The sequence below is a fragment of the Rhinoderma darwinii genome, chromosome 1, assembly GCF_050947455.1.
Source record: "Rhinoderma darwinii isolate aRhiDar2 chromosome 1, aRhiDar2.hap1, whole genome shotgun sequence".
NCBI lineage: Eukaryota > Metazoa > Chordata > Amphibia > Anura > Rhinodermatidae > Rhinoderma > Rhinoderma darwinii.
Genome location: NC_134687.1, coordinates 644,802,324 through 644,829,730, shown reverse-complemented (window position 1 = coordinate 644,829,730; position 27,407 = coordinate 644,802,324). Strand labels below are relative to the sequence as shown.

Below are 27,407 nucleotides of genomic sequence, written 5' to 3'. Positions count from 1 at the left end.
AAGGCCCTTTGCTATGACGTCGCAACCATGTGACCGGGGGAGGGGCGCAGCTTATCAATGGAGAGAGAAGTGTTGGATGAAGGACCTGTGATGTTGATCACGTGAACTGATGCTGGGCTCTGTGAGGGGACGGAGCTCCTATAATGTGTAAAGCAATGATTACGTGGCATGAGGGGCGGAGTTCTGTCCAGGTCACATGGTGGTGACGTCATCACGGGTCCTTCAGCTGTTGCCGTGTATGAGGTAGAGAGCGGCGCTGGTCGCGTGCACATGACTTCCGGTCACCGCTGTTGTTTATTTTTCTCTCTGTTATCAGTCAGGAGATTTCCCATGATGCAGTAGTAAGGTAAGGTTACATGAGGTCATTTCCGTCCGGTTTTGGTGCGTTTTTGTTTGGCACAGTGTTGGTTATTATTATTTATATAAAGCGCTGTAAATATGAAACACAGGAGGGATTAACCCCTTGGTGACATCAGATCTATAGTATTATGTTGGACGTGCGCCGTCACACTGGAAGGAGCGGAGCCTGCACCGTACACGACTACTGACAGCCGCCAAGATCGAAGACAGCGCAATCCCGGCTGTTTAACCCCTCAGATGCCGTGAAGAATAGCCACTGCAGCATCTGATCACTTAGAGATCGCGGCTTCCTCTGTCCTCCGAAGAAACTGCGCGATATAGACCGGTTACCAGTGTCATACGTTTTTTTTTTGTTTTTTTTTTTACAAATAATTATATAAGCATTAAAAATAAGTAACGTAATCACCACATCCGTTATGTCCAAATTATTAACCCCTTCCCTCTTTAGCCACTTTTGACCTTCCTGACAGAGCCTCATTTTTCAAATCTGACATGTTTCACTTTATATGGTAATAACTCCGGAATGCTTTCACCTATCCAAGCGATTCTGAGATTGTTTTCTCGTGACACATTGGACTTTATGTTACTGGCAAAATTTGCTCGATATGTTCAGTATTTAATTGTGAAAAACACCAAAAATTTAGCGAAAAATTAGCATTTTTCTAAATTTAAATGTATCTGCTTGTAAGACAGGCAGTTATACCACACAAAATTGTTGCTAACTAACATCCCCCATATGTCTACTTTAGATTGGCATCGTTTTTTGAACATCCTTTTATTTTTCTATGACCTCACAAGGCTTAGAACTTTAGCAGCAATTTCTCACATTTTCAAGAAAATTTCAAAAGGCCATTTTTACAGGGGCCAGTTCAGTTGTGAGGTGGCTTTGAGGGCCTTATATATTAGAAACCCCAAAAAAGTCACCCCATTTTAAAAACTTCACCCCTCAAAGTATTCAAAACAGCATTTAGAAAATGTCTTAACCCTTTACACATGTCACAGGAATTAAAGCAAAGTAGAGGTGAAATTTACAAATTTCATATTTTTCTGCAGAAATACATTTTTAATACAATTTTTTTTATAACACAGAAGGTTTTACCAGAGAAATGCAACTCAATATTTGTTGCCCAGTTGCTACAGTTTTAGGGAATATCCCACATGTGGCCGTAGCGTACTACTGGACTGAAGCACCAGCCTCAGAAGCAAAGGAGCACCTAGGGGATTTTGGGGCCTTATTTTTGTTAGAATATATTTTAGGCACCATGTCAGGTTTGAAGGGCTCTTGCGGTGCCAAAACAGTCAAAATCCCCCAAAAGTGACCCCATCTGGGAAACTAGACACCTCAAGGAAATTATCTAGGGGTGTAGTGAGCATTTTGACCGCACAGGTTTTTTACAGAAATTATTGGAAGTAGGCCGTGAAAATGAAAATCTACATTTTTTCAAATAAAATGTACGTTTAGCTAATTTTTTTTCATTTCCACAAGGACTAAAGGAGAAAAAGCACCATAAAATTTGTAAAGAAATTTCTCCCGAGTAAAACAATACCCCACATGTGGTAATAAACGGCTGTTTGGACACACAGCGAGGCTGAGAAGGGAAAGAGCGCCATTTGGCTTTTGGAACTCAAGTTTAGCAGGAATGGTTTGCGGAGGCCATGTCACATTTACAAAGCCCCTGAGGGGATAAAACAGTGGAAACCCCCCACAAGTGACCCCATTTTGGAAACTACACCCATTGAGGAAATTATCTAGGGGTATAGTGAACGATTTGACACCACAGTTTTTTTGCAGAAATTATTGGAAGTAGGCCCTGAAAATAATAATCTACATTTTTTCAAAGAAAATATAGGTTTAGCTAATTTTTTCTCATTTCCACAAGGACTGAAGGAGAAAAAGCACCACAAAATTTGTAAAGCAATTTCTCCCGAGTAAAACAATACCCCACATGTGGTAATAAACGGCTGTTTGGACACACGGCAGGGCTTAGAAGGGAAAGAGCGCTATTTGGCTTTTTGAGATCACATTAAGCAGGAATGATTTGCGGAGGCCAGGTCACATTTGCAAAGCCCCTGAGGGGACAAAACAATTAAAACGCCCAAAAAGGGACTCCATTTAGGAAACTACACCTCTTGAGGAATTCATCTAGGGGTGTAGTGAGCATTTTGACCCCACAGATGTTTCATAGAATTTATTAGAATTAGGCAGTGAAAATAAAAACAGTCCTTTTTCTTCAATAAGACGTAGCTTTAGCGCAAATTTTTTCATTTTCTCAACAAATAAAGGAAAAAAAGAACCCAACATTTGTAAAGCTATTTCTCCCGAGTACGGCAATACCCCATATGAGGTCATAAACTGCTGTTTGGGCAAACCGCAGGGCTCAGATGGGAAGGACCGCCATTTGGAGTGCAGATGTTGCTGGATTGGTTTCTGGGCACCTGTGGGCCCAAAACAGTGGAAACCCCCCAGAAGTGACCCCATTTTGGAAACTACACCCCTCAATGCATTTACCAAGGGGTGTAGTAAGCATTTTAACCCTGCAGGTGTTTTGTAGAAATTAGTGTGCGCTCAATGTTGCAGAGTGAAAATGGGATTTTTTTCCATAGATATGCCAATATGTGGTGCCTGGCTTGTGCCACCATAACAAGACAGCCCTCTAATTATTATGCGGTGTTTCCCGGTTTTAGAAACACCCTACATGTGGCCCTAATCTTTTGTCTGGACATATGACAGGGCTCAGAAGTGAAGAGTACCATGCGGAGTGGAGGCCTAATTTGGCGATTTACAAAGTATTGGTTCACAACTGCAGAGGCTCAGATGTGAAATAATAAAAAGAAACCCCTGATAAGTGACCCCCACTATGGAACTGCACCCCTCAAGGCATTAATTAAGGGGTGTAGTGAGCATTTTCACCCCACAGGTCTTTTCCATAAATGAATGCGCTGCGGATGGTGCAAGTTAAAAATGTATATTTTTCCCTAGATATGCCATTCAGTGGCAAATATGTCATGCCCAGCTTATGACGCTGGAGACACACACCCCAAAAATTGTTAAAAGGGTTCTCCCGGGTATGACGATGCCATATATGTTGAAGGAAACTGCTGTTTGGGGACGCTGTAGGGTTCAGGGCCGAGGGAGCACCATTTGGCTTTTGGAGAGCGGATTTTGCTTGGTACTATATTTGTTTGAGTATTGCTGGTGTTTTATAATGTGGGGGTACATGTAAGCGGGGCGGAGTATATAAGGGGCATAGTCAGGTGGTATAAAAAAATAAAAATAATCCATATATGTGTGTTACGCTGTGAAGCAATCCTTTCTGCACAGGCCGGTGTCGCACTGATAAATGGTGTCATTTCTTATCCCCCTTTTGGTCCACACTCCGCACCTTTGTAGTTTGGGGAATTTTGCTGGGATAGTGTTGTCCTGGTATAATACGGGCACCGTCGCTTCCAGCGGATATGTTTGGGCTCTCCCCTTCCTGGTTCCCTAATTTTAGGTCCTTAATAAATCGCCTCTTTAAACAGAAGAAATGTTCCCCTCGGGCACAACTGCATATTTTTTTATTTCCTGACTTATTGGAGCCATAACTCATTTTATTTTTCATAGACGTAGCGGTATGAGGGCTGGTTTGTTGCGGGATGAGCTGTAGTTATTATTGGTACCATTTTGGGGTACAAGCGACTTTTTGATCACCTTTTATCCTATTTTTTGGGATGCCAGGTAAACAAAAAACGCAATTCTGGCACAGCTTTTTTTGTTTTTTTTATACAGCGTTCACCTTGCGTTATAAATTACATGTTAACTTTATTCTGTGGGTCAGTACGATTCTGGCGATACCTAATTTATAGCACTTTTTTATGTTTTACAACTTTTTGCACAAAATTACTTTTGTAAAAAGAATGTATTTTTTCTGTCGCCAAGTTGTGAGAACCATAACTTTTTAATTTTTTTGTCGACGGAGTTGTATGAGGGCTTGTTTTTTGCGGGACGAGCTATAGTTTTTATAGTTACCATTTTTGGATACGTGCGACTTTTTGATCACTTTTTATTGTAATATTTGTAGGGCAAAGTGACCAAAAAACAGAAACTCTGGTAACGTTTTTTACGGGTTTTTTTTACGCTGTTCACCGCGTGCAATAAATAATATAATATTTTGATACCTCCGGTCGTTACGGTCGTGGCGATACCAAATACATATGGTTTATTATTATTTTTCAATAATAAAGGACTTGATAAGAGTAAAAGGGGGATTGTGTGTTATTTGATTACTTGAAACTTTTATTGTTTTCAAACTTTTATTTTTTGCACTTTTTTTTTACACTTTTTTATACTTTTTTTACACTTTTTCTCAAGTCCCACTAGGGGACTTGAAGGTCCAACGGTCAGATTTTTTTTTTTCTAATACATTGCACTACCTATGTAGTGCAATGTATTAGATCTGTCAGTTATTCACTGACAGCAAGCCGTTTAGGCTTCGCCTCCCGGCGGGGCCTAAATCGGCTTCCGTAATGGCAGAGCAGGAGACCATTGTGCCTCCTGTTGCCATAACAGCAGTCGCCAGTCCCGATTGCCTATCAGGGCTGGCGATCTGCTAGTAACCGCTACGATGCAGCAATCGCTTTCGATTGCTGCATCGAAGGGGTTAATGGCAGGGATCGGAGCTAGCTCCGGTTCCTGCCGTTACAGGTGGATGTCAGCTGTACAGTACAGCTGACCTCCACCGCTGATGACGCCGGATCAGCTCCTGACCCGGCGCCATCTTGCCGGCAGCTACGGAAGCCGATCAGGCTCCGCCGCCGGGCGGATCTTGACCAGCTTCGGTGCTAGGCAGACCGGGAGGCCAGTATTAGGCCTCCGGTTGCCATTGCAGCCACCGGAACCCCGGCAATTTCATTGCTGGGGCTCCGATGAGCTGCAAACACCTTAAGTGCAGCGATCGCGTTTGAGCGCTGCACTTAAGGGGTTAATGGCGGGGATCGAAGCTAATTTCGGTCCCCGCCGTTAGTCGGATGTCAGCTGTAAGATACAGCTGAGATCCGACGATGATGGCACCGACTCCGCTTCTGAGCCGGTGCCAAACGTTTGACGTACATGTACGGCATTTTGCGGGAAGTCAATGCTTTCCATGACGTACATGTACGTCAAATGTCGGGAAGGGGTTAAATATCAAGTTATTTACCCTCAGAAATACATATCCCCTCATGCTGCGAGCATCGTAGCAGCCTCTACAGCGGTAGTTACGCCACTGATTGCCGCGCTTCTCCAACATATGGAATAAAAAGTCCCCAAAATGTCATCAACAATCTACAGCTCGCCCCACAAAACCCCTCACACCGCGCAATCACCGGAAATATAAAACCCCTCACACCGCGCAATCACCGGAAATATAAAACCCCTCACACCGCGCAATCACCGGAAATATAAAACCCCTCACACCGCGCAATCACCGGAAATATAAACCCCCTCACACTGCGCAATCACCGGAAATATAAACCCCCCACACCGCGCAATCACCGGAAATCTAAACCCCCCCACACCGCTCAATCACTGGAAATATAAAACCCCTCACACCGCGCAATCACCGGAAATATAAAACCCCTCACACCGCGCAATCACCGGAAATATAAAACCCCTCACACCGCGCAATCACCGGAAATATAAAACCCCTCACACCGCGCAATCACCGGAAATATAAACCCCCTCACACCGCGCAATCACCGGAAATATAAAACCCCCCACACCGCGCACTCACCGGAAATATAAAACCCCTCACACCGCGCAATCACCGGAGATATAAAACCCCCCACACCGCGCACTCACCGGAAATATAAAACCCCTCACACCGCGCAATCACCGGAAATATAAAACCCCTCACACCGCGCAATCACCGGAAATATAAACCCCCTCACACCGCGCAATCACCGGAAATATAAACCCCCTCACACCGCGCAATCACCGGAAATATAAAACCCCTCACACCGCGCAATCACCGGAAATATAAAATCCCCCACACCGCGCAATCACCGGAAATATAAACCCATCACACCGCGCAATCACCGGAAATATAAAACCCCTCACACCGCGCAATCACCGGAAATATAAAACCCCTCACACCGGGCAATCACCGGAAATATAAAACCCCTCACACCGCGCAATCACTTGAAATATAAACCCCCCCCCCCCCACACCGCGCAATCACCGGAAATATAAACCCCCCCACACCGCGCAATCACCGGAAATATAAACCCCCTCACACCGCGCAATCACCGGAAATATAAAACCCCTCACACCGCGCAATCACCGGAAATATAAAACCCCTCACACCGCGCAATCACCGGAAATATAAAACCCCTCACACCGGGCAATCACCGGAAATATAAAACCCCTCACACCGCGCAATCACCGGAAATATAAAACCCCTCACACCGCGCAATCACCGGAAATATAAAACCCCCCACACCGCGCAATCACCGGATATAAAAACCCCCTCCCCACACCGCTCAATCACCGGAAATATAAAACCCCTCACACCGCGCAATCACCGGAAATATAAAACCCGCGCACTCACCGGAAATATAAAACCCCTCACACCGCGCAATCACCGGAAATATAAACCCCTCACACCGCGCAATCACCGGAAATATAAAACCCCACACACCGCGCACTCACCGGAAATATAAAACCCCTCACACCGCGCAATCACTGGAAATATAAACCCCTCACACCGCGCAATCACCGGAGATATAAAACCCCTCACACCGCGCAATCACCGGAGATATAAAACCCCTCACACCGCGCAATCACCGAAAATATAAAACCCCCCACACCGCGCAATTACCGGAAATATAAACCCCCTCACACCGCGCAATCACCGGAAATATAAAACCCCTCACACCGCGCAATACCGGAAATATAAACCCCCCCCCACACCGCGCAATCACCGGAAATATAAAACCCCTCACACCGCGCAATCACCGGAAATATAAACCCATCACCGCGCAATCACCGGAAATATAAAACCCCTCACACCGCGCAATCACCGGAAATATAAAACCCCTCACACCGGGCAATCACCGGAAATATAAAACCCTCCACACCGCGCACTCACCGGAAATATAAAACCCCTCACACCGCGCAATCACCGGAAATATAAAACCCCTCACACCGCGCAATCACTTGAAATATAAACCCCCCCCCCACACCGCGCAATCACTGGAAATATAAACCCCCCCACACCGCGCAATCACCGGAAATATAAACCCCCTCACACCGCGCAATCACCGGAAATATAAACCCCTCACACCGCGCAATCACCGGAAATATAAACCCCTCACACCGCGCAATCACCGGAAATATAAAACCCCTCACACCGCGCAATCACCGGAAATATAAAACCCCTCACACCGCGCACTCACCGGAAATATAAAACCCCTCACACCGCGCAATCACCGGAAATATAAAACCCCTCACACCGCGCAATCACCGGAAATATAAAACCCCTCACACCGCGCAATCACCGGAAATATAAAACCCCGTGCACTCACCGGAAATATAAAACCCCTCACACCGCGCAATCACCGGAAATATAAACCCCCTCACACCGCGCAATCACCGGAAATATAAAACCCCTCACACCGCGCAATCACCGGAAATATAAACCCCCCCACACCGCGCAATCACCGGAAATATAAACCCCCTCACACCGCGCAATCACCGGAAATATAAAACACTCACACCGCGCAATCACCGGAAATATAAACCCATCACACCGCGCAATCACCGGAAATATAAAACCCTCACACCGCGCAATCACCGGAAATATAAAACCCCTCACACCGCGCAATCACCGGAAATATAAACCCCCCCCCACACAGCGCACTCACCGGAAATATAAACCCCCTCACACCGCGCACTCACCGGAAATATAAAACCCCTCACACCGCGCAATCACCGGAAATATAAACCCCCCCACACAGCGCACTCACCGGAAATCTAAACCCCTCACACCGCGCAATCACCGGAAATATAAAACCCCCCACACCGCGCAATCACCGGATATAAAAACCCCCTCCCCACACCGCGCAATCACCGGAAATATAAAACCCCTCACACCGCGCAATCACTGGAAATATAAACCCCCTCACACCGCGCAATCACCGGAAATATAAACCCCCTCACACCGCGCAATCACCGGAAATATAAACCCCCTCACACTGCGCAATCACCAGAAATATAAACCCCTCACACCGCGCAATCACCGGAAATATAAACCCCTCACACCGCGCGATCACCGGAAATATAAACCCCTCACACCGCGCAATCACCGGAAATATAAACCCCCTCACACCGCGCAATCACCGGAAATATAAACCCCTCACACCGCGCAATCACCGGAAATATAAACCCCTCACACCGCGCAATCACCGGAAATATAAAACCCCTCACACCGCGCAATCACCGGAAATATAAAACCCCTCACACCGCGCACTCACCGGAAATATAAAACCCCTCACACCGCGCAATCACCGGAAATATAAAACCCCTCACACCGCGCAATCACCGGAAATATAAAACCCCGTGCACTCACCGGAAATATAAACCCCCTCACACCGCGCAATCACCGGAAATATAAACCCCCTCACACCGCGCAATCACCGGAAATATAAAACCCCTCACACCGCGCAATCACCGGAAATATAAACCCCCCCACACCGCGCAATCACCGGAAATATAAACCCCCTCACACCGCGCAATCACCGGAAATATAAAACACTCACACCGCGCAATCACCGGAAATATAAACCCATCACACCGCGCAATCACCGGAAATATAAAACCCTCACACCGCGCAATCACCGGAAATATAAAACCCCTCACACCGCGCAATCACCGGAAATATAAACCCCCCCCCCCACACAGCGCACTCACCGGAAATATAAACCCATCACACCGCGCAATCACCGGAAATATAAAACCCCTCACACCGCGCACTCACCGGAAATATAAAACCCCTCACACCGCGCAATCACCGGAAATATAAACCCCCCCACACAGCGCACTCACCGGAAATATAAACCCCTCACACCGCGCAATCACCGGAAATATAAAACCCCCCACACCGCGCAATCACCGGATATAAAAACCCCCTCCCCACACCGCGCAATCACCGGAAATATAAAACCCCTCACACCGCGCAATCACTGGAAATATAAACCCCCTCACACCGCGCAATCACCGGAAATATAAACCCCCTCACACCGCGCAATCACCGGAAATATAAACCCCCTCACACCGCGCAATCACCAGAAATATAAACCCCTCACACCGCGCAATCACCGGAAATATAAACCCCTCACACCGCGCGATCACCGGAAATATAAACCCCTCACACCGCGCGATCACCGGAAATATAAAACCCCCCCACACCGCGCAATCACCGGAAATATAAAACCCCTCACACCGCCCAATCACCGGAAATATAAACCCCTCACACCGCGCAATCACCGGAAATATAAAACCCCTCACACCGCGCGATCACCGGAAATATAAAACTCCTCACACCGCGCGATCACCGTAAATATAAACCACCTCACACCGCGCAATCACCGGAAATATAAAAGGTTCTGTCTCACAATACGGCGACGCAAAACTGTTTTATATTTTTAAAAAATCTTTCTTTCCTTGTAGAAGATAAATATATAAATTTGGTGTCGCCGTAATCGTATTGACCAGGAGAATAAAGGTAACAAGTCATTTTTACCCCATGTGAACGCCGCAAAAACGAAACCCAAAAAACAATAGGATTCACTGCTTTTTCCGCTATTCCAGCCACAGCTTTTTTTCTCTTTCCCAGGACATTATAGGGGACATTAAAAGGGTTTTCTACGATTGGAGGTCATCAGTATATGATCTGTGGGGGTCTAACACCCGCACCCCGATCAGCTGCTTCGGCTGCCTCCGGGCACCAGACGTCCATGCTGATGCTCCAGATACTGAATAGTGGCCGAGCTGCAGTTCTACAGAACGGCCAGTCTGCAGTGGTCGGAGACATTTGCTAATGGCACAAACTACTTCATACCATTAAAAAAAATCCGTCAGCCGGAGCAGCAGATTGGTGCGGGGTCTGGGTGTCGGACCCCCATGATCACATACTGATTACCTCTCCGGTGGATAGGTCATCATTTGTTCAATCGTGGAAAACCCCTTTAAAAACTACATCATGTCCCACTCTCATACGGCTATGTCAACGGAAAAATTAAAAAGTTCTGGCTTTAGGACGAAGGGAGGAAAAATAAAAATTGTCTGTGTGTCCAAGGGGTTAAGTACATAACATGAGACAATAAACATTAATGAATGACAGACTGGTCCAGAAGGAGAGACCGTGACCCGTAGACTACACTCTACAAGAGAAGGAGAGACCCTGCCCGTGTAGACTGCACTCTACAAGAGAAGGAGAGACCCTGCCCGTGTAGACTGCACTTTACAAGAGGAGGGACCCTGCCCACGTATACTGCACTCTACAAGAGAAGGAGGGACCTTGCCCATGTAGACTGCACTCTGCTAGAGAAGGAGGGACCCTGCCCACGTAGACTGCACTTTACAAGAGAAGAGAGACCCTACCCGCGTATACTGCACTTTACAAGAGAAGGCGAGAGACCCTGCCCATGTAGACTGCACTCTGCAAGAGAAGGAGGGACCATGCCCACGTAGACCCTACAAGAGAAGGAGACAGTAGGTGAGGGTAGGAGCTAGTCATCCGGTGGAGTATTGGCGGCTGGTTATTTCAGGGTGTAAACTCTTCTGAAGATGTGTTCAGGTTACTAGTGACGGTTTGGATGGTGGGAGAGGTCTGATGTGTTGGGCTAAAGAGTTCCAGATTATGGGGGATGCACGGGAGAAATCTGGACGATGTGAGGAACAGATTAAAAGGAGCGCAAAGAAGGTCTTGTAAAGACCGGAGATTACATGTGGGGAGGTATCAAGAGATTAGGGCAGAGCTCTTATGGAGGGGACAGGTTGTGGACTGGAGATTACATGTGGGAGATTAGGGCAGAGATGTATGGAGGGGACAGGTTGTGGAAAGGAGATTGCGTGTGATTAGGTATCGGGTGATTAGGGCAGAGATGTATCGAGGGGACAGGTAGTGCACTGGATATTATGTGTGGGTAGTAGGGCTGGGCAATTTTGCTCAAAAATAAAATCTAGATTTTTTTTCTACACTTTGGGCGATTTTCGATTTGAATCAAGTTTTATTTAACAGTAATACCAAGAGATAATTTAATACATTCTCTTTATATAAATAACTTTTTAACATATATTACTATAATTATTGTACGTAACTTAACAAATTTTAACCTATACTTTATTTTATCATAAATACAATTGGAAAAATGTCTATCTAATTGATTATAACGTCTGTGTTCCCCAGCAGGGAACAGGTTAACAGAATCTATAATCAATGAGGCACTAACATCCCTCTCTACCCGTCACCACCTCAGTCGGTTTGTGACATTGCCGGATTCACAAGACCTTGATTGGACTGTGAAAAACGGTCTGTTTGTCAGCCGGATTTCCCAGTCCGACCACCGTACATGTGATTGGGACTCCTGGCATCACAGTCACACGACCGTGGACAAAGATAGCTTATCAATTGTCAGTTTTTCATGTCCATTTTGCATCAGTGTCTCCAAATTTTCATCGATTTCCAGTCCGTCTGTCCGTCTTTCAAATAAAATAAAATAAATAAAAAAAAATAAAAAATAGAAGGATGGATTTCGTTTGTCAGGAATTTTTTTGTCCCAATCCCCTGAAAACACCACAGTGCCCATTTAGATAGTGCCACAGTGCCCACATATCGTTACATAGTGCCACTCCCCCAATATAGTGCCACAGTGTCGATATAGACCGTGCCACTCTGCCCATGCAGACAGTGCCACACCCGTTTGCAGATGGCACCCCCCCCTTGTAGATCGCAGCACCCCTCTCCCTTGTAGATAACTCCCCTACATATAGATCGCAGCACCACCCCACCTCCCTTGCAGATCGCAGCACCACCTCGCCTCCCTCTCAGATCGCACCACCACCCCCTTGTAAATCGCAGTACCCGCCCTCCTTTGTAGATCGCACCCCCACCCCCTTGTAAATCTCAGCACCACCTCCCCTTAGTTGTAGATTGCATCCCCACATGTAGATCGCATCATAACCCCCCCTTTATAGATCGTGCCGCTGTAGCTCCCGCTAGATGCTGAATCCCAGGCCAGAGGTTGCCGATGCTTTGGCCGGGGATTCAGCTCCTAGTGGGAGCTACACCGGTGCGATCTGAAAGGGGAGGGGATTTTTGTGCGGTCTACAAGGTACCAGGAGGGTTGGTGCGATCTGCAAGGGGGGGTGGCGGTGGTGTGAGCTGCAATGGGTGCTATCTACAGCGGGCGATATCTACAGGGCGGTGTGGCTGTGTACTGGGAGTCTCTGCTTCCTCCATAGAACTGCTGTTCTGTACTATATAGTTTTGTTCAGTACGGAACAGCAGTCCCACGGGGAAGCAGAGACAGAACGCAGCGGACCAGGCAGGGACGGAGCTTCCTCATGCAGAACGGCGCCACTAAGAATCGATTCAACAATTCTGTTAAAAAATAGAATTGTGAGAGTCCTTGAGGGCGAATTAATCGAATTAATTTGATTAATCGCCCAGCCCTAGTGGGTAGGTATCGGGAGATTAGGGCAGAGATGTATGGAGTCGACAGTTAGTGTACTGGAGATTACATATCGGGAAATTAGGGCAGAGATGTATGGAGGGGACAGGAATCTTGACAGCCTTGCATGTTGTTTTGAATATTTTTTACTTCATTTAGTAAGCAATGGGTGACCAGTGACTGCAGAGATGGAATGAGGGGAGAGCTAGATTTACCCTTGCAGAATTGGTAGGAGGGGTGCAATAGTGTTAGGGTATGTTCACACGGCAGCGTCCAATAGGAGAAAGCGGCTCCGGAATTTCAGACGTAATGGCATATGCAGGCGTTTTTCACAGCGTCCATTAAGGACGTAATTGGAGCTGTTTTTCCATGGAGTCAATGGAAAACGGCTCCAATTACGTCTCAAGAAGTGACATGCACTTCTTTGACGCGGGCGTCTTTTTTACGCGCCGTCTTTTGACGCTTTGGAGCCGTATTTTCGGACGTAATTCGAGGCTAAAACGCCCGAATTACGTCCGTAAATAGGGTGTGTGTGAACCCAGCCTTTGATGGGAAGCCACAGAGAAGGAAGTTGGAGTAGTCTAGACGGTAGATGATGAGGGCAGATATACTAGCGCTTATGTCTGTTCGATGGTGAGGAAAGACTGACTTCGAGAGGGTTTTTGAGGTGGAGGCAGCAAGAAGTGGTAAGCGCTTGGCTGTGCCGTTGGAAATTAAGGGTTATCCCAATGCAGCGGACCTGTGAGATGGGGAAAAATGTGGAACCATTAACTGTGATTAATAGTTCTGGTAAGGGGGTTGAGTGAAATAGGGTGAGGATGATTCAGTTTTCTCCATGTTGATCTTAAGGAAGCGGGAGGTGAAGGAGGAGATGGCTGTTAGACGCTCTAGATTAGGGTTGCACGATGCATTGAAACTTCGATACCGTGCCCCCTCAAACGGTTCAATACCGTTAATTCATGTATTTCGATATTAATCTGTGCGGCCGCACAGCTAAATATAGTAACACATGAATGTTGTTTAGAGGGGGGCTGTGGCTGTGTAATACAGCCATTTCCCCGCCCCTGAGTCCTGACAAGTGTGTGCGCGAATGTATTGCGACCATCACTGCACTAATGAGCGCCGGCACTGAAGACAGAAAACACACCCATGTTCTCTGTCTTCAGTGCCTGCGCCGGCCGCATCACCTCATGCTGACCTCAAGCGCGCACACACTTCTTGTCAGGAGCTCTAACAGCGGAGATTAGAGAAACCTCTTATCTCTACCGCTATTCCCTTGAAAGCTGCGATCAAAGCTGACTGCAGCATTCAAGGGGAAAACGAGAAGGGGGGATGCCCTTTGGATCCCTGTGACGCGATTGAGGAATATACCATATATGGGCAGACAGCCCACGATCCATTGAAGGACCCCAGGGCTGTCTGACCATATTTCCTGTTGTTAGGGGTAACTTAGGTAGGTCCTAACAACTGCCTGTGTACTATCGGTACAAAGGCTAATGTACTGGCATATAGATAAGAAAAAATACACAAATTTTTTACAATTTACATTTAAATGAGTTTCAATACATAAAATATACACATTCGGTATTGGTGCAGCCGTAATAACAAATCTATAGCGTCATTTATGATGTTTACGCTGTTACAAAATAAAACCTGCTTTCTTTCACTTATTAATGTGAGGCACGAGGTATTATAAATTTTGAGCCTCCATGTGCCTCACATTAATAGTAATTAACCCCATCATGTACCTCACACATTAACCCAATGTTATCCATTATGACTGTGAGGTACACGATGCGGTTAATTACTGTTAATGTGAGGCACATGGAGATTCAAAGTTCATCACACCACATGCCTTACATCAGAAAGTGGAAGAACTTTTTCTTTTATTGTTATTTGTGTTGGCAAAGTATCGTTTCGGTATCGATTATCGCAATACTACACGAAGTATCGGTATTGAAGTCCAAATTCTGGTATCGTGACAACCCTCCTCTAGATAGTAGGGAGGTAACATCAAGATCAGAGAGGTAGCTTTGACCAAAGGTTTAGATGGAGAAGAGTAAGGGTCACAGGACACTGAGACCCTTGAGGGACACTAACAGAGAGAGGGTGGGACGAGGTGGTGTGTGAGTGGGAGATACTAAATGTTTTAGTTTTCTAAGGTATGAGGAGATCCAGGAAAGGGCCAAGTCTATGATGTCAAGGGACTAGAGAATTTGTATCAGGAGGGTGTGGTGGACTGTTTCGAAGGGGGTGGACACCGAGTAATGTAGAAGGCAGAGGACAGGTCTAGAAGGAGGGGCACTGAGTAATGTAGAAGGCAGAGGCCAGGTCTAGAAAGAGGAGCACAGAGTAATGTAGAAGCAGAGGACAGGTCTAGGAGGAGGAGTACAGCGTAATGTAGAAGCAGAGGACAGGTCTATAAGGTGGAGCACAGAGTAATGTAGAAGGCAGAGGACAGGTCTATAAGGTGGAGCACAGAGTAATGTAACAGGTCACAGAAGTCTGTGTGTAAGATGTGACTGCTAAGTGATAAGATAATGCAGAGATCCTGCACACACCGCACAATACATGCTGCTTCCTCACACTTCACTGCCAGCACCTTCCATACATACACACTGGACTGCCAGGACCTTTGGTACATACACACTGGACTGCCGGGACCTTTGGTACATACACACTGGACTGCCGGGACCTTCCGTACATATGCACTGGACTGCCGGGTCCTTTCGCACATACACGCTGGACTGCCGGGTCCTTTCGCACATACACGCTGGACTGCCGGGTCCTTCCGCACATACACGCTGGACTGCCGAGTCCTTCCGCACATACACGCTGGACTGCCGGGTCCTTCCGTACATAAACACTGGACTGCCGGGTCCTTCCTTACATACACACTGGACTGCCGGGTCCTTCCTTACATACACACTGGACTGCCGGGTCCTTCCGTACATACACACTGGACTGCCGGGTCCTTCCGTACATACACACTGGACTGCCGGGTCCTTCCGTACATACACACTGGGCTGCCGGGTCCTTCCGTACATACACACTGGACTGCCGGGTCCTTCCGTACATACACACTGGACTGCCGGGTCCTTCCGTACATACACACTGGACTGCCGGGTCCTTCCGTACATACACACTGGACTGCCGGGTCCTTCCGTACATACACACTGGACTGCCGGGACCTTCCGTACATACACACTGGACTGCCGGGACCTTCCGTACATACACACTGGACTGCCGGGACCTTCCGTACATACACACTGGACTGCCGGGACCTTCCGTACATACACACTGGACTGCCGGGACCTTCCGTACATACACACTGGACTGCCGGGACCTTCCGTACATACACTGGATGGCCGGTTTCCATGAAACATGGTTCGTGTTTGTCATTCAGATGTGAACAGACTTACTATCCGGTAAAATAATCTACAAGGAATAGGGGAATACTGTAATAAATAAGAATTTTAGATGTCTCTGAAGATCCAGGATCTCTGAGGTAACTTCTAATATCTGTAAAAACTTATATTAGGGTTGTATTAATTCATAAAGGGAATCTCTCACATTGAACACCAGTCTGATCTGTTGGCAGCATGTCCTGAGCAGATTGTGTCTGTCCATTCTCTTCTATAGGAGTTACGGAAACCACCTAACAAGGCCACCCAGAGGTGGAGCCGCATCCATCAGACATTTCTGGCATATCCTGGGGAGAAATGTCCGTGTTGGGAATACCCCTTTATTCCATGTGGTGACGGCTCTGAGAAGATGTTTCTCTCAATGATGAATAAGTGAGGTTCTGTATGTCACACATGATGTTGTACCCTGTATGATTTCCATCTTCTCCTTTCTTCATAAAGATGTCTGCAGTACTAGATCCTCCAGTTCCTCCAGTTTTCTCATCTTCTCCTCCACAATGTTCCTTCTACTGAATAACCCACCAAGGATGGACAAGGACAGGAATGAGATGAGCAGAAGAATATTAGACTTCACCTTGGAGATCATCTACCTGTTGAGCGGAGAGGTAAACTTTTCTACATTATAGAACAGGTCACACATAGGGAAGGGACAATACATAATAGGAAGAATCCAGTGTCCTGTATAACAGCGTCCAGACCTTCCAAGTGACGTCAAGAAGCCAACAGCAGAAAAGCTGAAGATCAGCCACCAATGTGGTCAGTTATGTGTCATTTCACCAATGCAGCAATAGTAATGTTGTAGAGCAATGACAATGACCAGGATCCAGGAGGATCAGGATGACATCTATATAGAAACATAGAATATGACGGCAGGAGAAGAGCACATGGTCCATCTAGTCCCCCCAATATTATATCCTTTTTAGTTTTGGCCTCGTTCTATTTTCCCAAAGTCTTTTTGTAGGTGAGGTCTACAGTATTACAGATGTGGGGTCACTAGAGCTCTATACAGCGGGGTCACAATCTCCCTCTTTCTACTGCGGGGGGAATACTGTGTTCAGTTCTCGAAGTGTCTCTCTCCATACACAGGAGTACACAATAGTGAAGAAGACATCGGGTGACTGTACGACTCCCATCATCCATGAGTCAGGAGGATGGAGCAGTAGTCCCATCACAGAGCCTCCCCCTCACTCCCGGATACATGAGAAGAAGATCTTAGAACTGATCTACAAGATGACTGAGCTGCTGACTGGAGAGGTGACACTGCTGGGAAATTCTACAGTAACAGCACTGGAGGTGTCTGGGTGATGACTGTATCATTGTGTGTGTCAGGTTCCTATAAGGTGTCAGGATGTCACTGTCTATTTCTCCATGGAGGAGTGGGAGTATCTAGAAGGACACAAGGATCTGTACGAGGAGATCATGATGAAGGACTACCGGCGCGCACATAACAAGGTAAGAAGAGACAGATATATATTGGCATTACTGTGGGCACAGGCTGGCATTGGTAGCCATGTTGAGAAACCCTGCTGTATATCTGTGATGTGGGGGCCATTACTTTACACGTCTGTGCACATTTGTAGGGGAGGTTATTCATGTGTGGAACAAGAAAATCATGGGAGTCTCCTTGTAATATTTGTCCCACCACAGACCACGTGTCTTGTAGTACATAATTTCCACTGATCTCCGTAGCCTTCCAGCTTTTTCCACATTGGACCAACATACATAGTCACGTGAGTCTTCTCCTTCCAGGATGAGACTGGCCCACACGTCATCATGTTCTCTTTTAGACCACGCCCATATTTTAACCGCTTTCTGTTACAGTAATTTTTCAGATTTTCATTTTCATTTTTTCCTCCCCACCTTCCAAAAGCCATATCTTTTTTATTTTTCCGTCGATATAGTCCTATGGGCTTGATTTTTGTGGGATGAGTTGTAGTTTTTCATGGCACCAGTTATTGTACCATGTAATTTACTAGGAAACGGGAAATAAAATTATTTATGGGGTAGAAAATAAAAAAAAAGCTATTCCGCCATTGTTTTTTGCGCTTAGTTTTTACGGAATTCAACCTGCAATTAAAATGACATGTTAACCTTATTCTGTGGATGAATACGATTACAGCGATACCAAATTATTATTATTTTTTTTATAGTTTACAACTTTTACAAGAAAAAAAACGAACTGTAAAAAATAAATTTATTTTATGTCGCCAAATTCTGAGAGCCATAACACTTCTTATTCCGTAGATTAAGCGGTTTGAGGGAATATTTTTTGCGGGACGAGCTGTAGTTTTTAATGATACCATTTTGGTGTACATGCGAGCTTTTTGATCACTTTTTATTACATTTATTTGCGGGAGATGATGAGACCAAATAACAGTGATTCTGGCATTTTAAATGTTTGTTTTTTCATGGTGTACACTGTGCGGGTTAACTAATAATATATTTGAATAGTTCAGGCTTTTATAGACGCGGCGATACCAATTTTATTTGTAGTTTTTTTTCACAATTCTTTATGGGGAAAAGGTATTTTTTTTGTACATAAAAAAACCAACAAAAAAAAACAATTTAAATTATACTTTTTTCTTTATTATTCCCCGTAGGGGAGTTGAACCAGCGACTGTTGGATCGCATGCACTATATACTGCAATTCTAATGTATTGCTGTATATCGTCTTTCTGACAAGCTTCTGTTAAGCTCTGCCAGAGGCAGGGGGTTAATAGAAGCACAAAGATTGCAGTCCTGTGGGGCTTTCGTTAGGCCTCCAGGCTGCCATAACAACCATCGGCATCGCGGCCAATGAGCTGTAGAGTGGGTCATCCCCCTTCTTTGTATTTTAAATGCCATGGTCCCTATTGACCGCTGCATTTAACTGGTTAAACGATCGGGATCACTTTAGAGCTCAATCCTGCTCGTATTTGTGAAGTGTTGGCTGTATCATACAGCCGACACTTGCTTTGTATGGAGTGGGTTCAGCCTGCGAGCCCGCTCCATACTTCCCCTTACCCGACTATGATGTAACTATATATCATATGTCGGGGAAGGGGTTAAGAAACCGGGAAGTCCGGGCAACTTCAGTCAGAGTTCAGGAGCACAACAGCTTCTGATATGTCACTCCTGACTCTGAGGATCACATTGTGAAAACATGAAGAACGGCACTTTCTGCACCTGGAAATGTCAGAACTCCCTTACTTGCTGCAATAAATAAAAACTTTTACATTTACTTTTCCCAACACCAGTTATTAAAGGTTAAAAAACACTAGAGAGGGTGTCACGTAGGGTTCGTAGACCCACAGGGCCGTACCACCTTGGTGGTATGGCAGCTGGCAAACAGGGCGCAGGTCAGAGTCTATAGTTCATATAGGGTACCTGTGGCAGCTCGGACAGTAGCAAGGCAGGCTTGGCTGGGACTAGGCAGCAGGTAGACGTCAGGCGTGGAGTAGCAGGACAGGCATGGTATACAGCACAGCACGGCAACAGCTCAACACGGCACTAGATCAGGGTACAGGAACAGGGAACAATGGGAGCAGGAAACACTAGGAGACCATTTGCAAAACAAACTTAGGATACGACAACAACGCTCAGGCGTGGGAGGAAGGGGCTGAGACCTTCTTAAAGCCCAGGGTGCTCAGGGAGCAATCGGCACAATCTCCCACATGCGTGTGCTCTGGCTTCTTGAGTCTGGACTGAGCTCGCGAGCGCAGCCTGGTGGTCACTGTGGAGCAGGACGGCCGCATGTGCAAACATCTCTGGAGAGAAGTGCATCGACTGGATGGAAGGAGTTCGTGGTCAGCGACCACGGATGTTACAGAGGGTAGAGAATGACGTGTGGATGTGGATTTATTATCTCCATACTGACGATTTCTTTGACATTCACGCTTTACTTTAGCGATGTTGTAAATTCACTGTACAATCCACTTCCACTGTGATTTTTAGATATATATATATATACACTACTGTTCAAAAGTTTAGGGTCACTTAGAAATTTCCTTATTTTTAAAAGAAAAGCACCGTTTTTTTCAATGAAGATAACATTAAATTAATCAGAAATACACTCGACAGTCAAATGAGTTGTCAATGTCTTGATTATATTTTCTAGTCATTTTGCAACTCATTTGATAAATATAAGTGTCAGTTTTCATGGAAAACACAAAATTGTATGGGTGACCCCAAGCTTTTAAACGGTAGTGTATATACAAAACTTTGCTTTCGTCAAAGAATGCTCCATTTGCAGCAATTACAGCATTGCAGACCTTTGGCATTCTAGCTGTTAATTTGCTGAGGTAATCGGGAGAAAAAATTACTTTTGGTGTAATCTATAGACCCCCCAATATAACTGAGGAGATGGAGGGTCAGATATATAAACAGATGGAGCGGGCTGCACAGGCGGGTACTGTAGTGATAATGGGAGATTTTAATTTCCGGGATATTAATTGGTGTCATGGTTCGGCTTCAACTGCAAAGGGGAGACATTTCCTCAACCTGTTGCAGGAAAATTTTCTGGGCCAGTTTGTGGAAGACCCGACTAGAGGTGAAGCTCTGTTGGATCTGGTCATTTCTAATAATGCAGATCTTGTTGGGAATGTCAATGTTCGTGAAAACCTCGGTAACAGTGATCATAATATAGTTACATTTTACCTATACTGTAAAAAACAAACGCAGGCTGGGAGGGCAAAAACATTTAATTTTAAGAAAGCCAATTTCCCCAGGATGAGGGCTGCAATTCAGGATATGGACTGGGAAGAACTAATGTCAAATAATGGAACAAATGATAAATGGGAGATTTTCAAATCTACTTTGAGTTATTATAGTGCAAAATGTATTCCTACAGGTAACAAGTATAAACGACTCAAATTAAACCCCACATGGCTTACACCTTCTGTGAAAGGGGCAATACATGACAAAAAAAGGGCATTTAAAAAATACAAATCTGAGGGTACAGCTGTAGCCTTTGTAAAATATAAAGAGCTTAATAAAATCTGTAAAAATGTAATAAAATTAGCAAAAATACAAAATGAAAGGCAGGTGGCCAAGGATAGTAAAACAAATCCCCAAAAATTCTTCAAGCATATAAATGCAAAAAAGCCCAGGTCTGAACATGTAGGACCCCTAGATAATGGTAATGGGGAGTTGATCACAGGTGATCAAGAGAAGGCAGAGTTACTAAATGGGTTCTTGAGCTCTGTATATACAACTGAAGAAGGAGCAGCTGATGTAGCCGGTGCCAGTGCTGTTAATATATCAGTTGATATACTGAATTGGATGAATGTAGAGATGGTCCAAGCTAAATAAAATAAAATAAATGTGCACAAGGCCCCGGGACCAGATGGGTTACACCCTAGAATTCTTAAAGAGCTTAGTTCAGTTATTTCTGTCCCCCTTTTCATAATATTCAGAGAATCTCTAGTGACTGGTATAGTGCCAAGGGACTGGCGCAGGGCAAATGTGGTGCCTATTTTCAAAAAGGGCTCTAGGTCTTCCCCGGGTAATTATAGACCAGTAAGCTTAACATCCATCGTGGGGAAAATGTTTGAGGGGCTATTGAGGGACTATATACAGGATTATGTGACAATAAATAGCATTATAAGTGACAGCCAGCACGGTTTTACTAAGGACAGAAGTTGTCAAACCAACCTAATCTGTTTTTATGAAGAGGTGAGCAGAAGTCTAGACAGAGGGGCCGCTGTGGATTTAGTGTTTTTGGACTTTGCAAAGGCATTTGACACTGTCCCCCATAGACGCCTAATGGGTAAATTAAGGACTATAGGTTTAGAAAATATAGTTTGTAATTGGATTGAGAATTGGCTCAAGGACCGTATCCAGAGAGTTGTGGTCAATGATTCCTTCTCTGAATGGTCACCGGTTATAAGTGGTGTACCCCAGGGTTCAGTGCTGGGACCCCTATTATTCAACTTATTTATTAATGATATAGAGGATGGGATTAATAGCACGATTTCTATTTTTGCAGATGACACCAAGCTATGTAATATAGTTCAGACTATGGAAGATGTTCATGAATTACAGGCAGATTTAAACAAACTAAGTGTTTGGGCGTCCACTTGGCAGATGAAGTTTAATGTAGATAACTGTAAAGTTATGCATCTGGGTACCAACAACCTGCATGCATCATATGTCCTAGGGGGAGCTACACTGGCGGATTCACTTGTTGAGAAGGATCTGGGTGTACTTGTAAATCATAAACTCAATAACAGCATGCAGTGTCAGTCAGCTGCTTCAAAGGCCAGCAGGATATTGTCGTGTATTAAAAGAGGCATGGACTCGCGGGACAGGGATGTAATATTACCACTTTACAAAGCATTAGTGAGGCCTCATCTAGAATATGCAGTCCAGTTCTGGGCTCCAGTTCATAGAAAGGATACACTGGAGTTGGAAAAAATACAAAGAAGAGCAACAAAGCTAATAAGGGGCATGGAGAATTTAAGTTATGAGGAAAGATTGAAAGAATTAAACCTATTTAGCCTTGAAAAAAGACGACTAAGGGGGGACATGATTAACTTATATAAATATATTAATGGCACATACAAAAAATATGGTGAAATCCTGTTCCTTGTAAAACCCCCTCAAAAAACAAGGGGGCACTCCCTCCGTCTGGAGAAAAAAAGGTTCAAGCTGCAGAGGCGACAAGGCTTCTTTACAGTAAGAACGGTGAATTTATGGAATAGTCTACCGCAGGAGCTGGTCACAGCAGGGACAGTAGATGGCTTTAAAAAAGGGTTAGATAATTTCCTAGAACAAAAAAATATTAGCTCCTATGTGTAGAAATTTTTCCTTCCCTTCCCTTGGTTGAACTTGATGGACATGTGTCTTTTTTCAGCCGTACTAACTATGTAACTATGTAACTATGCTTCCAGAAGCCCCTCCCACAAGTTGGATTGGCTTGATGAGCACTTCTTGCGTACCATACAGTCAAGCTGCTCCCACAACAGCTCTATGGGGTTGAGATCTGGTGACTGCGCTGGCCACTCCATTACAGATAGAATACCAGCTGCCTACTTCTTCCCTAGTAGTTCTTGCATAATTTGGAGGTGTGCTTTGGGTCATTGTCCTGTTGTAGGATGAAATTGGCTCCAATCAAGCGCTGTCCACAGGGTATGGCATGGCGTTGCAAAATGGAGTGATAGCCTTCCTTATTCAAAACCCCTTTTACCTTGTACAAATCTCCCACTTTACCAGCACCAATGCAACCCCAGACCATCACATTACCTCCACCATGCTTGACAGATGGCGTCAGGCACTCTTCCAGCATCTTTTCAGTTGTTCTGCGTCTCACAAATGTTCCTCTGTGTGATCCAAACACCTCAAACTTTGATTCTTCTGTCCATAACACTTTTTTCCAATCTTCCTCTGTCCAATGTGTCTGTGCTTTTGCCCATATTAATCTTTTCCTTTTATTAGCCAGTCTCAGATATGGCTTTTTCTTTGCCACTCTGCCCTGAAGGCCAGCATCCCGGAGTCACCTCTTCACTGTAGACGTTGACACTGGCGTTTTGCGGGTACTATTTAATGAAGTTGCCAGTTGAGGACCTGTGAGGCGTCTATTTCTCAAACTAGAGACTCTAATGTACTTGTCTTGTTGCTCAGTTGTGCAGCGGAGCCTCCCACTTCTCTTTCTACTCTGGTTAGAGCCTGTTTGTGCTGTCGTCTGAAGGGAGTAGTACACACCGTTGTAGGAAATCTTCAGTTTCTTGGCAATTTCTCGCATGGAATAGCCCTCATTTCTAAGAACAAGAATAGACTGTCGAGTTTCACATGAAAGCTCTCTTTTTCTAGCCATTTGGAGAGTTTAATCGAACCCACGAATGTAATGCTTCAGATTCTCAACTAGCTCAAAGGAAGGTCAGTTTTATAGCTCCTCTAAACAGCAAAACTGTTTACAGCGGTGATAACATAATTGCACAAGGGTTTTCAAGTGTTTTCTAATCATCCACTAGCCTTCTAATACAGTTAGCAAACACAATGTACCATTAGGACACTGGAGTGATGGTTGCTGGAAATGGGCCTCTATACACCTATGTAGATATTGCATTAAAAACCAGATGTTTGCAGCTAGAATAGTCATTTAGCACATTAACAATGTATAGAGTGTGTTTCTGATTAATTTAATGTTATCTTCATTGAAAAAAACTGCTTTTCTTTCAAAAATAAGGAAATTTCTAAGTGACCTTAAACTTTTGAACGGCAGTGTGTGTATATGTATGTATGTATGTGTGTGTGTGTGTGTGTATATATATATATATATATATATATATATATACGTGTGTGTGTGTGTGTGTGTGTATATATATATATATATATATATATATATTTATTATACAGTCCAGAAATAGATGAACACAGCACTCCAATAATTCCAGAAAATCAGGCCATGTGCTCATTGCCTGGGGGTGAATCAATTCCCCAAAACACAATAGAGAAGCATAGAACACAGTAACGGAAACAGGACTTCAGGGTAGATGAAAGCAGGGTGGATTTATTCACCTCAACACAGCAACGTTTTGGTTCAACAGGAACCTTTCTCAAGCCAGATTATTTATACATCAAGGACGTCGACCGATCATATCCCTATACTTTTTTAGGGGGCAAGTTACCCACCACTATATTAAATATGCAGGCCACGAGAATATTCTATATTTAACCCCTTAGGAGACATAGTTTCCAATTTAAAAATCCACTCTCGCTCTTTTCTTTTGAGAGCCAAACCTCTATCACCACCACGTCTCAGTTGAGGCACCGAATCAATGATTCTGAATCTCAACTGTGACACGTTATACTTTTTTTCAACAAAATGTCTCGACACTGGTAAATCCTGTCTCTTCGTATTAATGTTTGATTTATGATTCCTCATCCTGAGACGCACTTCTGTAGTGGTCTCACCAACATAGTAAAGACCACACGGGCAGCTCAGCAGATAAATAACATAGGATGATTGACACGTAAAAAAACCTTTGATGCTCAATATTTTGCCAGTTTGTGGATGGTTAAAGACGCCGCCCTTAATCATATTGTCACAGATATTGCATCCTAGACATGGATAACAGCCATGTTTCGGGGGGGGGGGGGCTAAAAACATTTGACTTTTCCGATTAGACCCAATATCGGCCTTGACCGCACTATTTTTGATTGTTTTGCCTTTCCTATAGGCCATCATAGGCCTCTCTTGAAATTCAGCAACCTTTGGAAAGGCTCTCCCCCATACCTTCCAATCTTTCCTCAAAATCCCACCAATCTGTGAGCTTAATGAGGAGAAAGTGGAGATGAATGGTAACCGAACATTCTTGTTCTTAACTAACTGCCGACTAAGGAGGTCCTGTCTGTCCAGCAGTTCAACCTTCCGTCTGTTAAAATCCAAAACCTGACTCGGATAGCCCCGGTCAGAGAAGTTTTTACACATTTGGTCGAGTCTTGAGGATAATTTTTCCTCTTGACTTACCACCCTCTTAACTCTAATCAACTGACTATATGGCAGTGATTTCAACATCGTTCTCGGATGTCCGCTAGTAAAGTGTAAAAGGTTATTTCTGTCCGTTTTTTTGGAAAACAGATCAGAAATCAATTTATTATCAGAGATTGAAATCCAAGTATCCAAAAACTCAATAGCGACTGTACAAAATGACAAAGTGAACAAAATTGTGGAAGTCCTGCAATTAATTTATTATTATTTTATATTCTGTAATAATTATATTTCACCTTCAAAATATTTAAAATATATATATACATCTATAGAACTATTTATATAGTTTTTGCTTTGTTAAATACTTCTTTTTTTCAATTACACATTTACACTTTGGTTAATATACACCTCTTCAATTTTTAAATACAGCCACTAAATGGCACTAACGTACAGCGGAACATGCTACATATTTCACTTTAACTTTATGTATCGTATGTATACATTTTTATATTGGGTTTTACAAGCCTTACGTGTCAATCATCCTTTGTTATCTATCTGCTGAGCTGCCCGTGTGGTCTTTACTATGTTGGTGAGACCACTACAGAAGTGCGTCTCAGGATGAGGAATCATAAATCAAACATTAATACGAAGAGACAGGATTTACCAGTGTCGAGACATTTTGTTGAAAAAAAGCATAGCTTGTCACAGTTGAGATTCAGAATCATTGATTCGGTGCCTCAACTGAGACGTGGTGGTGATAGAGGTTTGACTCTCAAAAGAAAAGAGCTAGAGTGGATTTTTAAATTGGAATCTATGTCTCCTAAGGGGTTAAATATAGAATATTCCTGTGGCCCGCATATTTAATATAGTGGTGGGTAACTTGCCCCCTAAAAAAGTATAGGGATATGATCGGTCGACGTCCTTGATGTATAAATAATCTGAGGTCTTATTTTGACCTCTCTTTTGAATATACATATTTTATGTCTGTTTTTATATTCACAAATATTATATATTAATATGTTTTTTCATTTCTCTTTTCTACACTTTTTAGGTACACAACTGCATGTTAAGCATTTTGAGAGATATTGGAAAGCAGCAGAGGCCTTTTTTCGGAGACTATAAAATCCCATTCGAAATATATATCAACAGATTTCCAATAATATATTCAATCTAAAATATAGCGATGCAGTGTTTCAAGTTTTTTTTATGCTGATTGTACAGTTAAAATGAGATTTACATTGGTACCTCCTCTTCTATGTCTTGAACCATGTCTTCTTTAATAAACGTGAGCTTTGTATTGATATTTAACGCATGTCTCATATTTTGGAATATGCGTTTTTCTCCGTTATGGGGATTTCTTGGGAATATTTGATATCCCTGTTTGGGATGATAATATTCCCTGTATCATAATAGCTCCATTTGTCCTAATGGTGACTACAGTCACGTTATACGAAGTTACGACGAGATTGGTCTTGTAACTTTTCTATAAGGGGAGTCAGTTTTCTATTGATAGTACTGTCATT

The 27,407-nt window shown here is 44.3% G+C and overlaps 1 protein-coding gene across 1 annotated transcript; it reads left to right on the top strand.

Moving 5' to 3' along the window:
- The first annotated feature begins 113 nt into the window (after positions 1–113).
- LOC142674144 (gastrula zinc finger protein XlCGF66.1-like) lies at positions 114–27,168 on the top strand. The gene is made up of 5 exons (XM_075847192.1): positions 114–346; positions 16,917–17,080; positions 17,562–17,729; positions 17,805–17,927; positions 26,936–27,168. Exons 2-5 carry the CDS (start codon positions 16,973–16,975, stop codon positions 27,056–27,058), a joined length of 522 nt encoding a protein of 173 aa, XP_075703307.1. The 5' UTR covers positions 114–346; positions 16,917–16,972; the 3' UTR covers positions 27,059–27,168.
- The last annotated feature ends 239 nt before the right edge of the window (positions 27,169–27,407 follow it).

What these genes read in the sequence shown, in the direction of transcription:
- LOC142674144 (XM_075847192.1), top strand. Translation starts at nt 16,973, where the DNA reads ATGTTCCTTCTACTGAATAACCCACCAAGGATGGACAAGGACAGGAAT. An exon ending in CTGAGCTGCTGACTGGAGAG is followed by an intron (nt 17,730 to 17,804) that starts GTGACACTGCTG and finishes TGTGTGTGTCAG; the next exon opens with GTTCCTATAAGGTGTCAGGA. An exon ending in ACCGGCGCGCACATAACAAG is followed by an intron (nt 17,928 to 26,935) that starts GTAAGAAGAGAC and finishes TACACTTTTTAG; the next exon opens with GTACACAACTGCATGTTAAG.